We start from the raw sequence: 13,953 nt of genomic DNA, 5'->3' as shown, positions 1-13,953 counted from the left end.
CCGTTAGGGGAAGCAGCAGGGCATGCTTGAACATCCACCAGTCGGGGGCTGGACAGGGTAATGCCAGACGCACCAGCAAGGTAAGGTCTCCCAAGTGCCGGGTCTGTCTGCAGAGCCCATCAGCACAGGGACAGGAGCAGCAGTGGCCACCCCACAACTCCTGTGTGCAACTGCTGTCGTCTCTGCCAGAAGCTACTGCACACTACGGGAAACCTTTGGGACCCCAGGTTTTGCCACTCCACAGTGTGGGAGGTTTCCATCTAGTGAGGCCTCACCTGGTGTCCCAAGCCCTGTCCTACGGGCACCAGGAGCACCTGCTCCTTACGGGGCTGCAGCTTCTCAGGGGCTTCAGTCAATGGTCTGTCCTGCGCAGGAGCTGAAGAAATAATAACCAGTTTAACTGACAGACAGCTCCTACCTGCTTACCAGAGAGCAGCGCAGAGAGGTCACGAGGCCTGACTCACCACCAAGGTGAAACACACCGTCGTCACCTCGCTTCACCACAAGCCGCTCCATTGCCAAAGTGATCGGGCTGGGGCCAGGGGACGTTGGGTAGACCGGAGGGATGTCATCCTGCAGGAGAGGAACCACGTGACTCACCCACCCAGCTCGGGGGTCCTCGGGGCCATCGATTCTCCAGATACTCTTCTGTTTTGTTTAGTGAATCACTTTATTTCTTATGCATGTATGTATCTCTCTCTCTCTCTCTCTCTCTCTCTGTGTGTGTGTGTGTGTGTGTGTGCACGCGCACGCGCTCTAGGGCTCTCCCATGGAAGTTAGAGGACAACGTGTGGGAAGAGGGTCTTACTTTCTACCTAACATGTGAGTCCCAGGGATTACACCCAGTTCATCAGGTATGGCAGCAAAGTCTCTGTCCACTGAGCCACCTTGCCAGCTCACCCTACACCTAATGCTTGGCCGCACAGCCGTCTTCCTACCCCGCCTCAGGCTTTTCCCTGCTCTGCCTTGCCATAGCTACTGCAAAGAGTGGAACCTGCCTCTCCTCACTTGCTCCCCCCAGCCTGTGGGATGGCATGGAAGACACTGCTGCCACAGTGCCAGGGCCACAGTGCCCAGGGTACAGAGCCTGGGCCACAGAGCCCGGGCAAGCAGTCCTCTCACCTTGAGAGTAACACTGCAGTCCAGGAGCTCAATTTGCATGGGGACCACCACCGGGACGTCCTCATCCTCCAAGAAAGGCCCCAGACCATTGAGCACTGAGGTGAACAGCTCCAGGTCACAGCCCCGAAGTAAGAACTGCAGGAAGCCATTTTGTGGGGCCAGCGGGGAATGGACAGCTGCACCAGGCCCCACCTCAAAGCGCAGACCCACAGCAGGCGCGACGGGGTCAGTCTTCAGATTTGAGGGTTCCTGAAAGCTTGGGCCTTCAGGAAGAGAGCCGAGAAAAACATTAACCCAGGACCACTGTAAGCCCGTCAGCCACGCCTACTCTCATGATGACCCTCCGCCAATGTGGGAGCACCACCCCACCTCGGAAGAGTGCACAGAGTCAGAGAATGCCTTGCTCAAGGGCACACCGGTGTGTACTGCAGAGGTGCTGCTGGCTATAGGCAGGCGGGCTGAGCCCAGGAGCTTAGACTCTTTGTTAAAATGCCCTTCACGGTGGAGGAGAGGGAAAGGCTGTGCTGTGAAATTTGAGGCACCATGCAACTCCTGCACCCACGCTTCCTTTCCTTCTCCAGTGCCTCCGCACTCAAACCTGCCGCTCGGCCACGCAATCCCTCAAACGCCATAGAGAGCCACCTGGAGTTTACCTGAGGAAACAGATTGTGTGCAGGACAGGTCAGTGGGGAGACTGGAGGACAAGCCCCCAGGGGAAATGAAGCACCTCCCTACCCTAGTGACCTAGTAACCTAGAATCAGTGCCAAGGGTGGATCCTCAGGGACAGAAACCAGGGAAACTCTTAAGAGTGTGCCCCAGGAAAGATGTACATGGATGACCACAGCACCTCTACTTCAGACAGGGACAGAGATGGTGTGGTGGCACATGCCTGTGAGCACAGAACTTGGGGGAGCCCAGGGAGGACAGTCAGGAATTCCAGGCCAGCCTGAGACACACTGAGTAGCAAGCCAGTGTGGACTGCATAAATGAGACCTTGTTTATAGACAACCAGGAGTGAGCATGACCGACAGGAAAGCTCCGTCAGAAATAGGTTTTTGTTGGCAGCCGCAGGCAGAGGAGAGGCCACTCCTGGGGAGGAGGAGGAGGAGGAGGAGGAGGAGGAGGAGGAGGAGGAGGAGGATAGACACTCCCTGGGGAGCGGGAAGCACAGGGCAGCCCTGTAGGCCTGCGGCAGGCGGGACTCCGGCAGAGATCTTCCACCATGGCTGCTAGAGAAAAGAGAACCACGTGGCCGCCAGCCGCTGCTCCCAGGGCTCAGGGCCGGGTGCTGGCGGAGCTCTCCCACCTGGGGCACAGCCCACTATTCTGGAATGGTCATCACCCATACCTGGGCACTGTCCTTGTAGAAACTGCCAGAGTCCCACGGTACCCAGCTGCTGCAGGGCCAGCTCCTCTGCTTGCAAGGCTACAGCCAAGTCTTCACCGCGAACCTCAATCCCAAGTGACACTTCGTTGACCCTCAGGACCAGAACTGACACCTGCCAGAAGAGATTCTCTTAGTGTTAAGTCCCGAGCTTTGCACCTGGCAAAGGACGCACTCTCTGCACAAAGCAACCAGGGCAGCTGACCGCATGCAGGGCGAGGTCTCCGCCGGCCGACACCGAGCTGCTGCTTTCTGGCAACCTCTGGCCACCACTCTCCGTAACAGGGCTCCCTTGGATGCCACTGTCATCCAAGACGCTTGTAACAGATCCCGGTGGAACAGACTCCAGACCAGACTCTGCATGAAGGAGAAAGTAGTGAAAGATTTCAATTCAGAAGCCAGGAACAACTCTGAGAACAAAACGAATCACAGAGCTGACTATGGTTTTTTTTAAAGTGCAGTGTGTTTGGTCAAATTTAACACAAGTCTAAATAGAAGCAAGGTGTATGTCCTCTAGGGTCAACAGATAATCAGCATATGGCATAGACATACCAAGAATTATATATTTATAATTATATATAATTATATATATAACAGATAATCAGTGTATGGTATATACACAGAGAGCAATATTTGATCCTGAAATGAAAAGAAATTCTACATTACACAAGCTAAAACCTAGAGTCTTGTGCAGCAAGCCTACACAGTGATGACTCAAAAGCAGAGACCAAAGAGATGGCTCAGTGGTTAGCAGCACTGGCTGCTCCTGCAGAAGACCTGGCTCTATTCTCAGTGGCTAACAAGCATCTGTGACTTCAGCTCCAAAGGCCTCTTTTTATGTGTACTTACATGCACATACCCATAGAGACACGACATTAAACATAATTAAAAATCTTTTTAAAATGCCAACCTCTGCCCCCCAAAATAGAGAACAAGTGTTGGCAAGAATGAGGAGAGAACCCAGGCTGTGTGGCATGAACCCCTTTCATCCCAGTACTCGGGAGGCAGAGCAAGTGGAGCTCTGAGTCTGAGGCAAGCCTGTCCCACAGAGTGAATTCTAGAACACACAGAGAAACCCTGTCTCAAAAAACCAAAAAAAAAAAAAAAAAAAAAAAAAAAAACAGGAGAGAGAGAGACAGAGAGAGAGAAAAGGAAGGAAGAAAAGAGAAAAGAGATAGGAAGGAAAGAGAAAGAGAGAAGGAAAGAAAGACAGACAGACAGAAATGTGGAGAAGAGGGTGTCCACCCCAGCACAATGGGGCAATATCAGTCAGTCTGGACGTGGGCAGCAGCAGCAGCTCTCTGGCAGTTCCCACACGACCTAGCTGCCCCGCTTTCAGCGATATTCACAGGCGTACACAGGAATGTGTGTGCCACCGTGCTCATGGTAGCCCAGTCACAATTACCAAGTCACACAACCAACATGTGACCACTGTCCAGTGACTAAAGAGAATGTGTGCACGCATATGTAGCAGAACCTGTCACTTGACACAACAGAGACAGAGGGAACAAACCACACACTGTCACTGTAGAAGACAACCAGGCATGTCGCAAACAGATAGACGGTCACTGGGCAGTAGTGAATGATGGGAATATAAAGATGGTGGCCGGGGTGCACCTGTTCAGCTGAGCAGGAGAGTAATGGGGTGTGCGTGGGATGGCATGTTACCTCATAAGCACACTCACTGCAATTCCTCACTATCCAATGATAGGAACCGGGAAGGGACCAAGGGTGTGACTCCATGGCAGGAATGGTTGCCCGGCACACCAAAGGCCTCAGTTAGAGCACCGAGACCAGAATTGTAACAATGCCAAAAAGAAAGACATGAATACTCTTCAGATACTCTGAAGGGCTCACTTTAAAGTTTCTATTTTGATAAGCTAAGAGTGTGTGTCTTCCAAAAGTGACAAATGTAACTGCTAAAGGTTAATCAGCATATGGGGCTGAAGAGATTGCCCAGTGGAACGCTGACTGCTCTTCCGGAGGACTGGCTCACATCTGTAACTCCAGTTCCAGGGAATCTGACACTCTCGTCTGGCCTTCATGGCATTGCACACATGTTACAGACATGCCTGAAAGCAAACCACACACACACACACACACACAAACTTCTATTTTCCAACAATAAAATACACAGGCAAGGGCTGGACAAATTTCTCAGTTAGGAGCACTAGCAAAAGAGCCAAGTTAGAATCCCAGCATCCGCACGGCAGCTCACAATGGTCCCCGACTCTAGTCCCAGGGCACCCAGCACGCTCTTTTGGCCCCCGAAGGGCACCAGGCGTGCACACGGTATACTTACATACATTCAGACAAAACAATGATACATATAAATCAATATAAAAATTAATAGAAAAATATAAATAATAAATATAAAAAAAAAGCTTTCAAAATTAAAAAAAAAAATACAGAGGCAAAACAAAGATCAGACAGCAAATGTGTGTCACCAACGGCAAACGCAAAACCAACACTAGTCAGCTGATCTCGTGGCCTTAAGATTAAGACCTTCTTATGTTAAGTATTAAACAGTGATCTGTAAGAGAGACAGCAGTGGCGGTGTGTGCCTGTGACCCCAGCACTTGAGAGGCAGAAAAATAGGGACTTCAAGGCTAGCATGGGTTACATGAGATGCCCCCACCCACCCCATTATAAACCCCAAAATCTAAATATAAAAATAGTCTGGGAACTGTGGAGATGAAGCCATAAGAAGAAATGTACTACACTTTCTCTTCTGTTTGGTTAGGGAAATAAATGTCGGCTTGTCACTCTCCGCTCCACCTGAATCCTGCCGATGTGAGGCAGCCACAGAGAGGGGACAATGCAGCCGTGCTCCCACATACCAGACTCCAGGAGCATCACAAAGCTGTCACTGCCATCGCTGTCCACCGAAATCCGGTCGTCGGGGCCACCGCTGTCCAGTGAGATGCCATCAAATGACTGCTGAGAGACGGTCCTCTTCATGGAGAAAAACCGGAGGCGGGCAGCGCCTCCACTCACTGGGGCCACAGCCCCCTCATCTGACTTGGGCGTGGCCTCCCTGAGGATTAAAAAAAAAAAATTCAACAAAAGCCAAAGCCCGGGCTGAACACCTGTTTGTCCTCAGTCCACACGCCCTCGGGCCAATCTGCTTCCCTAGTTCACACAGGGAGTGTGAGCACACACTTGTCTTTGCCAATGCCTTTCTGAATCCTCTGAGCATTTTAAATTTAAGCAGCTACTACCATGAAATCTCAAGGTCGGGCCAGGCAGTGGTGTCGCACGCCTGTAATCCCAGCACTCTGGGAGGCAGAGGCAGGTAGATTTCTGAGTTTGAGGCCAGCCTAGTCTACAGAGTGAGTTCCAGGACAGCCACGGCTATACCGGCTATACCGAGAAACCCGGTCTCGAAAAAAAAACCAAATCCAAAAAAACAAACAAACAAACCAAAAAAAACCAAACAAACAAAAAAAATCTCAGGGTCGGGCAGTGGTGGCACAAGCCTTTAATCCCAGTACTTGGGAGGAGGAGACAGGCAGATTTCTGAGTTCAAGGCTAGCCGGTCTAAGAAGTGAGTTCCAGGACAGCCAGGGCTACACAGAGAAACCCTGTTTCGAAAAACAAAAACAAAATCTCAGAGTCATTCAGGGTCATGCCACCCACAGAAGAGGTCAGCTACCTACCACCCTGGTGATGTTAAGTGGTGCCCAAAGTCTGCATTCACTCCAGAGTCTAAACATGTGTGTGTGTGTGTGTGTGTGTGTGTGTGGCCAGAAGAGGGACGGCCTGGACAATCCATCCCCCGGCACTGAGTTCCAGATGCAAGCGGCTCTGCAGCCCCACTCCGGGAGCGTTTCCTCCCCTGCTCTGGGAGACCAGTGCAAGGCAGGTCAACTGACTCTGGTCTTTAATGAAATAGTAATAACTCATGTTCCAGGGGAGCAGCGTGAGCCTCGGCAAGCTTTTGCCTTGCTGAGCCGCTTCCTTGGTATGAAGTGGGTGTGGTGTCCCGGGACTACGTGAACTTGGTGGGTAAAGACCCTGCACAGAAGGCAGAGCCTGGCACGCAGGGACCTTCGGTCTGGTGTTACCACACCACTCATGCCCCTTCTTGTGTGTCTGTGTGTGTGTGTGTGCATGTGTTGTGTATGCAGGTGTGTACGTGTCTACAGATGCATGTAAAGACCACACACATCTTTCTCAACTGCTTTAGTACAGCAGACCCTGAGACGGGGTCTCTTTGTTAGAAATGATGGGTGGCCGCCCTGTCTCCTCTGTGTGAACATCACAGCATATGCTCAGCTTTCTTTTATGTTGGCACTGGGAACCCAACCACGCCATCTCCCCGCCCCCAGATTCCTTCACCGTTTCCTGTCCTTCCTCCTCTGCGGATGACCTGTGCGGGCACTCCACACAGGCACCGCTTGGAGATGCCCTTAGGGTACTGCATACAGAGAAAGCTTCCCCAAGGAGCCGGGAGAGGTTCCTCAGCTAAAGCCTCTACCACACAAGTATGAGGACCAGAGTCCAGATCCCCAGAGCCCACAAACGCCAGCAGACATGGCAACACACCAGTAACTGAGGCTCAGAAGGCAGAGGCAGGCAGGCTAACTAGCTAGACTACAGGATGGGCGAGCTCGGGGTTTGACTGGAGAGGCCCTGCCTCAGTGGGTCAGGCGGCAATGATCCAGAATGATTCTAGACACCAACCACAGACATCCACACATATGTACACCCACATAAAATGAGAAATGAGGGCTGGAGAGCCCTGGCTAAGAGCACTGGCAGCTCTTCCAGAAGACCCAAGATCAATTCCCAGCACCCACACAGTGGCTCACAACCATCTGTCAACCCAACCCCGGAGGATTTAATGCCCTGTTCTGGCCTTCTTGGGCACTGCACTTACATGCAGGTAAAAACATCCATACACAAAAATAAGTAAATTTACTGAATACAAGAAGAAGCTCTAACTCCTTGGTACCATGGCTCATGAGCCACCAAAGGCCCCAAAAGAGGCCTCTCAAGCTGCACTGTCCTTCCTAAGGCCACAGAAACTCACAGGGAAGCCTGCTGTTCCCTCCCTTCTGACCACACCTCTCTGTGTTTTTCTTCAGCCTGCTCTGTCTCTAACGCTTAGCACAGGACCTGCCACACACTCAGAGCTCAGCCTGACCTTCCCTCTCTGCTGCTCTGGCAGACAGCAGTGGTCCAGGCCTGCTGCACACAGCGAGGGGGAAGGCGAGAGGGAAGGCGGGTCCTCTGCTCAGCAGGTGAGTCCGGGAGCACAGCCTCCCTCCCGAGCATAAGTTTCCCAGCCATAGACTGCAAATACAAGGGTCTGTCCGGGCAGCAAATGTAACAAATGAATGACAAGATAACCACTGCAATGATTATTATGGCAGAGTCAGGTGCAGGGGCACGTACCAGTAATGACAAGACTCAGGGAGACAAGGCCAGAACAAGGTTACATGTAAAATACCTTGCTGTTTCAACACTAATAATACTTTTGTTTCAGTATAAAAAAAATAAATAAAGGAAGGAGGATGAGTTCGTTCCGGACCAGCAGGACTATAGTAAGACACTGCCTTCTCTAAAAACACAAGCAAACACACAATTATTTGGGCTAGGAGAATGGCTTGCTGCTAACAGTACTTGCCTAGCATATGTCAGGCCTTGGTTTCTTTAGCAACAAGATACTGATGCCCAGTACAGCCTAACCTGTGTCTGGAACTGGGGCTTCACACCCTAAAACGCTACAGACGCAGACTTGAAGCCTCCCCACTCCCCAGCCGCTCTTTCTCTAAGAGTGCACACAGCAGGTAACAGAGAGCCCACTGGCCAGAACTGGAGGGAAAGCAGAGGCTTTTCCTCAGGAGGAGGCCGAGGAACACTCACTTGACAGGAGGCAAGGACAGCATCTTGTGCATGGTAGAAGTCATTCGATCTCTCCCCAAACTGAAGGCATCCCTAGTGAGGGACACGGCCTCCTTGGTGAGGTCCACGGTGGCGTGGAGGGCCTCCTTGGTGGCATCCTTGGTCATGTGGATAGCACTGGACAGGTCCCCCTCAATGCTCCTCAGGGGCACGGGCTCGCCTTGTCCATTCAGGGCAGCGTCCCCGTGCGCTGGGGACTTGAGCGCGGTGGGTGAGCTGGCGGTCTGAGCTCTGCCCAGCTTCTTGGCCTGGAGGGACTCGACCGCCTCGTGGCTCCTCCCTGCTGGCCGCTGAACAAGCGGACCAAAGGCCTGTGGCTCTCCATCGCTGTGCAGCCTCTCCTGGGACGCAGCCAGGTTTTCAGCACTGCTGTCCCTCGGGACCTTGTCGGGGCTCACTGGGCCCAGGTCCGAGGAGGCATCAGACTTGGGCTCCCGGTCCTCCGATGGCGACAGCTCTGAGTCTATGAGGCTGGTGGTGTCTGAGCCTGCAGAGTCAGCGTGAGCTCTCCCAGGGGCAGGGTGCATGAGGAGAGCCACCTCAGCACTGGGGAAGAGAACGCCGATGCACGCCGTCTGCCCCTGCAGCGGAGCCCCAGTCATGGCCTCTGTGTCCTTGGTCAGCTGCTCCTGAAGGCCCTGAAGCACCTCCTTGAGGCGCAGCAGGGCCAAGTACTGGTAGTGGTCGAGCCGCACTCTGACGTGAGCCGTGGAGTGCACGAGCACGTGAACATCCGCCACATCCTCGGGCTCTGCTGCATGCCCTTTGTGGTCCACGCCCGCGTTACCTTCTCGCCCACCCTCCAGGGCTTCTGTGGCGCCCGAGAGGCTCTTCAAGTCTCGTTCGGTCTTTGACCTCTGGTGGGACACAGACTCAGGGGCAAGAGCTTCAGAGCGCACAGGACTGCCAAAGCTGGCTGACGGTTTTAGCCTGCCCTCAGAGGCCAGGAGGAGTCGCCGGGCCTGCGCTTGCTGCCAGCGGAGAGGAAGGCAGGCCCAAATGGACAAGGGGAAGGGAGCCACAAAATTCAAGGTGTGGCCTTTGAAGTTTTCTGTGCCTTCAAAGTCCAAGGAGACCTGGGTGAAATACAGGGACCAAAGATCCTGGGATGCGGCTGGCCTCTGAGGAGGGAGGGGGCTGGGCTGGGCTGGGAGGGAGTCCGTCTGGAAGGCGTGGTGCAGGAAGAGCATGTGCAGAAGGCTGAAGCCCCCTGGGACCTTGGGAAAATGAGCATAGGTAGAACGGAAGAACTCAGTGGCAGCAAAACCACGGAAGAGACTCTGGAGGTCTGGGCAGCCACAGTTCGGGGCGTGCCGGGTGTTGGTGGCAATCACACCTGATGTGGAGATGACCAGCGCCTGGGGACGATGCAGCTTCGCCAGCTCTCTAGCCTCCAGGGGGAAGCTCACCTTCAGAGAGAGAACAAAGCGCGGGTGAGGCCAGGCCAGCGAGCACCAGGCATCTGAAGCCCATCCCCCTGCTTCTGCCGAGTGGACACAGCAGAGCTGCAGCCTACAACCCTGGAGGGGTGTGGCCGCTGCTACCCACAAGTGACAAAGGTCCAGCTCCGGCCCTACCTTCAACCAGAACGCATCCAGTCGGATGTCCAAGCGCTCATCTTTTCCCCGCGAGTCTTCCAGCTTATAGATGGCTTTGAACTGCTCCAGGCTTCGGTATAAATCCAGGCAAAAGAGGTTTCCCCAAAGCAAGCTGACGGGATCCACGGTGAACGTCAGCCCATTTAACTGGACGTAGAGATTGGGACAGGGAACTGGAAGCACAGAAAATGGGACATCACGCACAAAGCAGCAGCAAACTCTCAATGCCAGCTAGAGCTGCACTGTCACAGCAGCAAAGACACAGCCTGGTACGGCACGCCTTTCCTGTTCTGCTTTGAGACAGGGTCTCACACACGCCAGGCTGTCCTCGAAAGACTATCAACTTCTGATCCTCCTGTCTCAGCTCCCAGTGTGCTGAGGTTTTAGGTGTGCATCTCCACAACCAATCCTGCAAACTGGGCAAGCACTCTCAACCGAGTCCTCACACCACAGCAGAGTTTTAACTTGAACAGAACTGACTTGCCACAAGTGAGACCATGCACAGCGGCCTCAGAGCTGACAAAGGGGAAGAGTGTCCTCGGAGGAAATGGCAGCCCAGCTTACCCGGAAGCTCCTGATTATCCGGGAAGTAATATTCCGTGAACTGGACATGGATGGCAGCCACCTGAGCCGGGAGGCGGTGGCGTTTGCGGCTGCAGGAGAGCAGAGTGGACGGCTTCTTACTTGGCTGTCCAGCTGTGGAAACCTAAGTAACCACAAACCACCGTGAGCCCATTTCCTGAGGATAGCCTGTCACCGCCGTCCTCCCCACAGGGGAGGCTCCCACGCATCTGCCGAGCTCCGCACACGTGTGCTCTGCACTGTCCCGAGCCCTCTCCCATTTGGTTTGGGGACTGGTCTCAGGTAGCCAGTCCGAGCTCCTGCTCAGCAGGAGGCTGTAATAAACACTCCAAGAGCATGCCAAGGCCTTTCTCAGGGGCCATGCTCAACAGCAACTGACCAAACTGTCTACCTCCTCAGGAATGAGGCCAGCAGGTCCCGGGTGTACATCCTGGTTCATGTTGTTCCGCAACACCACACCCCCAATGTCCGCCTGTATCCTCGCCTGGTGGATGAACTGCCCCACCCCCAATGTCCTCATGTCCTCACCTGGTGGATGTCCAGGTCATCTACTCGGACAACCAGGCAGCTAGAGCGTAAGCGGCTCCATGCTGGGGACCCGAAGGCAGCCTGCTGGCCCTGGGTAGGGCTTTTGTCAAGAGGAATCTTTCCAGAACTAGAGAAAGAATCTATATGAAAGGCAAAAGGAAGTAGATATATTCACTATTCATTATTAATGAAACTGAGAGTAAAACCCAGGGTCAGTAATGCCACAAAGCAGCAAAGGGGACCCCAGCTTCCCTGGTGGGAACTCGTGCCCTGCTGCATAAGCCACTGCGGGACAGAGGCGGGGGCTCCAGAAGAATAGGCCACACAAGTCACACAGGAGCTGCTGGGTGAGAAGACAGTGCCCCATCTCCACCAGCTATTTAAACCCAGTCCGCAAAAGGCTGAGCAACTGGACTCCTCGGGGTCCTAAGACCTGCCTGCTTTCCTCTGGAAGGGAGGGTCTATCCCCAGATGCCACAGTGGCTTCACACTGCTCCCCTCACACCGCTTCTCCACCTGACTCTGAAACTCTGTCACCAGTTGCTGGGCCCACTGGCCCCGGGTCTCCATGGCCTCACAGTGCCGCACCCAGTGTTTACAGCTGTCACCTGTGGGAAGAAAATCACAATTTCAGCCCAGGACCACAGTCCACTGCCCCAGTGAGATCATCCATTTCCTGCGATAAGAAGAAAAAGAGAACACTGTGCTCTTCAGAGCTCCGAGTGCAACTCATTCGCTAAGGGTCTCTAAAGCCAGCCCTGGCTCTAGCCCACTAGAGAGGTTCTAACCTATAAATCCTGAGGGGCTTCGAGACCACCCAGGCTCAGAGAGGTCTTCTCAGAAAGATTTCAAGCACCCCTAAACATATGCAGCAATATCTAGCACCCCTTAGCTGGCTAGCCAGTCAGGTGTGAACCCAGAAATCCGCCCTCATATCTGGGCCCACGCTAGAACATGGTCAGTTTCTCTAACCTGCCCAGTGGAAGGGGTAGTAGTCAAACGCCATCTTGCGGAAGGTGAGCTGCATGGCCCCACCCGTAAGTCTGTTTGCAGAGACACCTACGAGAGAAAGGTGCAGGTGAACAGCGCTGGAGGAGCAGAGGGGCCTGGGCAGCACCGGAAGCACCAGGAAGACCCCTGGGTGGCTGAGCCATGATCAGCTAGCAAGAGCTACCAGTGTTCCTAACCGATGAGCCCTCATCTGTCCTTTATGTACTAAAAAGAATATATAATGATTCCTTTGTTCAACTCATGGATAAGAAACAGTAACTGTTTTAAATTAGCTACTTTAAAGCTCTTAGTGTGGAAGTAAATCTACACCTATTATCGCTGATAATGCTTTGGGGACTTTTCTTGCTGCTCAGGGAAGGTCTTGTGAATCTCAAGCTGGTCTCACACAACAACCCTCGCTAAGTGTGATCTTCAATTCTCCATCCTCCTGCCCCCGTCTCCCAACAGCTACAGCTACAACCTGCACAACTCCAACAGTATGCCCTTTTTCTTTGGAGGAAGGGTGTTCTTGAGATAGGGTCTTCAGGTGGCACAAGCTGGCCTGACTTCACGGCAATACCTGTGCCGTAGCCTCCGGGGCACTAGGAGCACGTGTGCATCACATCAGCAGAAGCCGCTGTGTGGCCCGGCAGCACGGGGAAGAAATTACTACACACAAATAATGATTCTAATAATCACTTCCTCTGGTGGCAAAGCCATGTCTACACCGTCACGTGCACACTGGCATTGCGCTTGTGGAGGTGGAGGTACGGTAAGAGCAGGGAGGAGACAACTGCCCGGGCTACTGCCTGGTGCGAAAAGACGAAAGGCAGGCACAGCCCCTGAAAGTTACAAGGGGCAAACAGGCACGGCACGGCACCGGCACAGTGCTCCCAAAGCGCTGGGTTCCACCTCAGACCACCAACGTAAGTAGACGAGAGGCAAACTGCAGCCCACAGCGAGCGCAGTAAAGTGAGAGAAAGGGTAGACACACATGAGAACACGACATTGCAAGTGGAAGGGGAAGGGACCGTGATGGCGGGGTCCCGAGCCACTAGCATCCCACTAGTGCCTGGCAATGGCTGTGCAGTACATGAGGACAGACTGACTTCCCTCACTTCCTGCCACCACATCTGACTATCACAACATAGGACTAAAATAACGCAACTCTGAACATTCTGGTCCTGGGTGGAGCTGGAGGCAAAACCTGTGTTTACTCTAGATACATACAAGGTCTGTGCTCAATCCTCAGCTCTAACGAAGAGAGAAATCTGAAAACTCTGAGGTCTCCCAAAGCTGACTTTATTTTTCCTAAAATCCTCACCAGTGGTTCTGCATCTCTGGCAAACACTAGCATTTGGAGACTTGGGGAGGTAAGGATCAGGTAGGTTGGGCTCGGTCCGTGAAGCTCTGCACCCGCATAGTGGGAAAAGGGCCTGTCCTGTGTGCTGTGATGGCTGGATCCTGCCCCGTGTGCTGTGACGGCTGGCTCCTGCCCCGTGTGCTGTGACGGCTGGATCCTGCCCCGTGTGCTGTGCCGTCGGGATCCTGTCCAGTGTGCTGTGCCGGCTGGCTCCTGTCCAGTGTGCTGTGCCGGCTGGCTCCTGCCCCGTGTGCTGTGATGGCTGGCTCCTGCCCCGTGTGCTGTGCCGGCTGGCTCCTGCCCCGTGTGCTGTGCCGGCTGGATCCTGCCCTGTGTGCTGTGACGGCTGGATCCTGCCCCGTGTGCTGTGCCGGCTGGCTCCTGCCCCGTGTGCTGTGCCGGCTGGCTCCTGCCCCGTGTGCTGTGCCGGCTGGATCCTGCCTGCCCCGTGTGCTGTGCCGGCTGGATCCTGCCT

The 13,953-nt window shown here is 53.8% G+C and overlaps 1 protein-coding gene across 3 annotated transcripts in view; it reads right to left on the bottom strand.

The window, feature by feature from the left end:
- Bltp3a (bridge-like lipid transfer protein family member 3A) overlaps window positions 1-13,953 on the bottom strand; it is a 46,273-nt gene that overhangs the window by 3,953 nt on the left and 28,367 nt on the right. Inside the window, exons 9-20 of one of the 3 annotated variants that reach the window (XM_052162927.1) lie at window positions 12,098-12,184; window positions 11,563-11,733; window positions 11,126-11,265; window positions 10,580-10,721; window positions 9,995-10,188; window positions 8,379-9,826; window positions 5,348-5,544; window positions 2,713-2,864; window positions 2,472-2,622; window positions 1,123-1,385; window positions 465-573; window positions 276-376 (exon numbers count right to left, since the gene is read on the bottom strand). In XM_052162927.1, coding sequence (XP_052018887.1) covers window positions 276-376; window positions 465-573; window positions 1,123-1,385; window positions 2,472-2,622; window positions 2,713-2,864; window positions 5,348-5,544; window positions 8,379-9,826; window positions 9,995-10,188; window positions 10,580-10,721; window positions 11,126-11,265; window positions 11,563-11,733; window positions 12,098-12,184 — 3,155 coding nt within the window. The other 2 variants (XM_052162928.1, XM_052162929.1) reach the window with 2 other exon arrangements.

This window comes from Apodemus sylvaticus, chromosome 19 (genome assembly GCF_947179515.1).
Source record: "Apodemus sylvaticus chromosome 19, mApoSyl1.1, whole genome shotgun sequence".
Lineage (NCBI taxonomy): Eukaryota > Metazoa > Chordata > Mammalia > Rodentia > Muridae > Apodemus > Apodemus sylvaticus.
The sequence above is the reverse complement of the archived record's forward strand: the minus strand, read 5'-3'. Positions and strand labels throughout refer to the sequence as shown.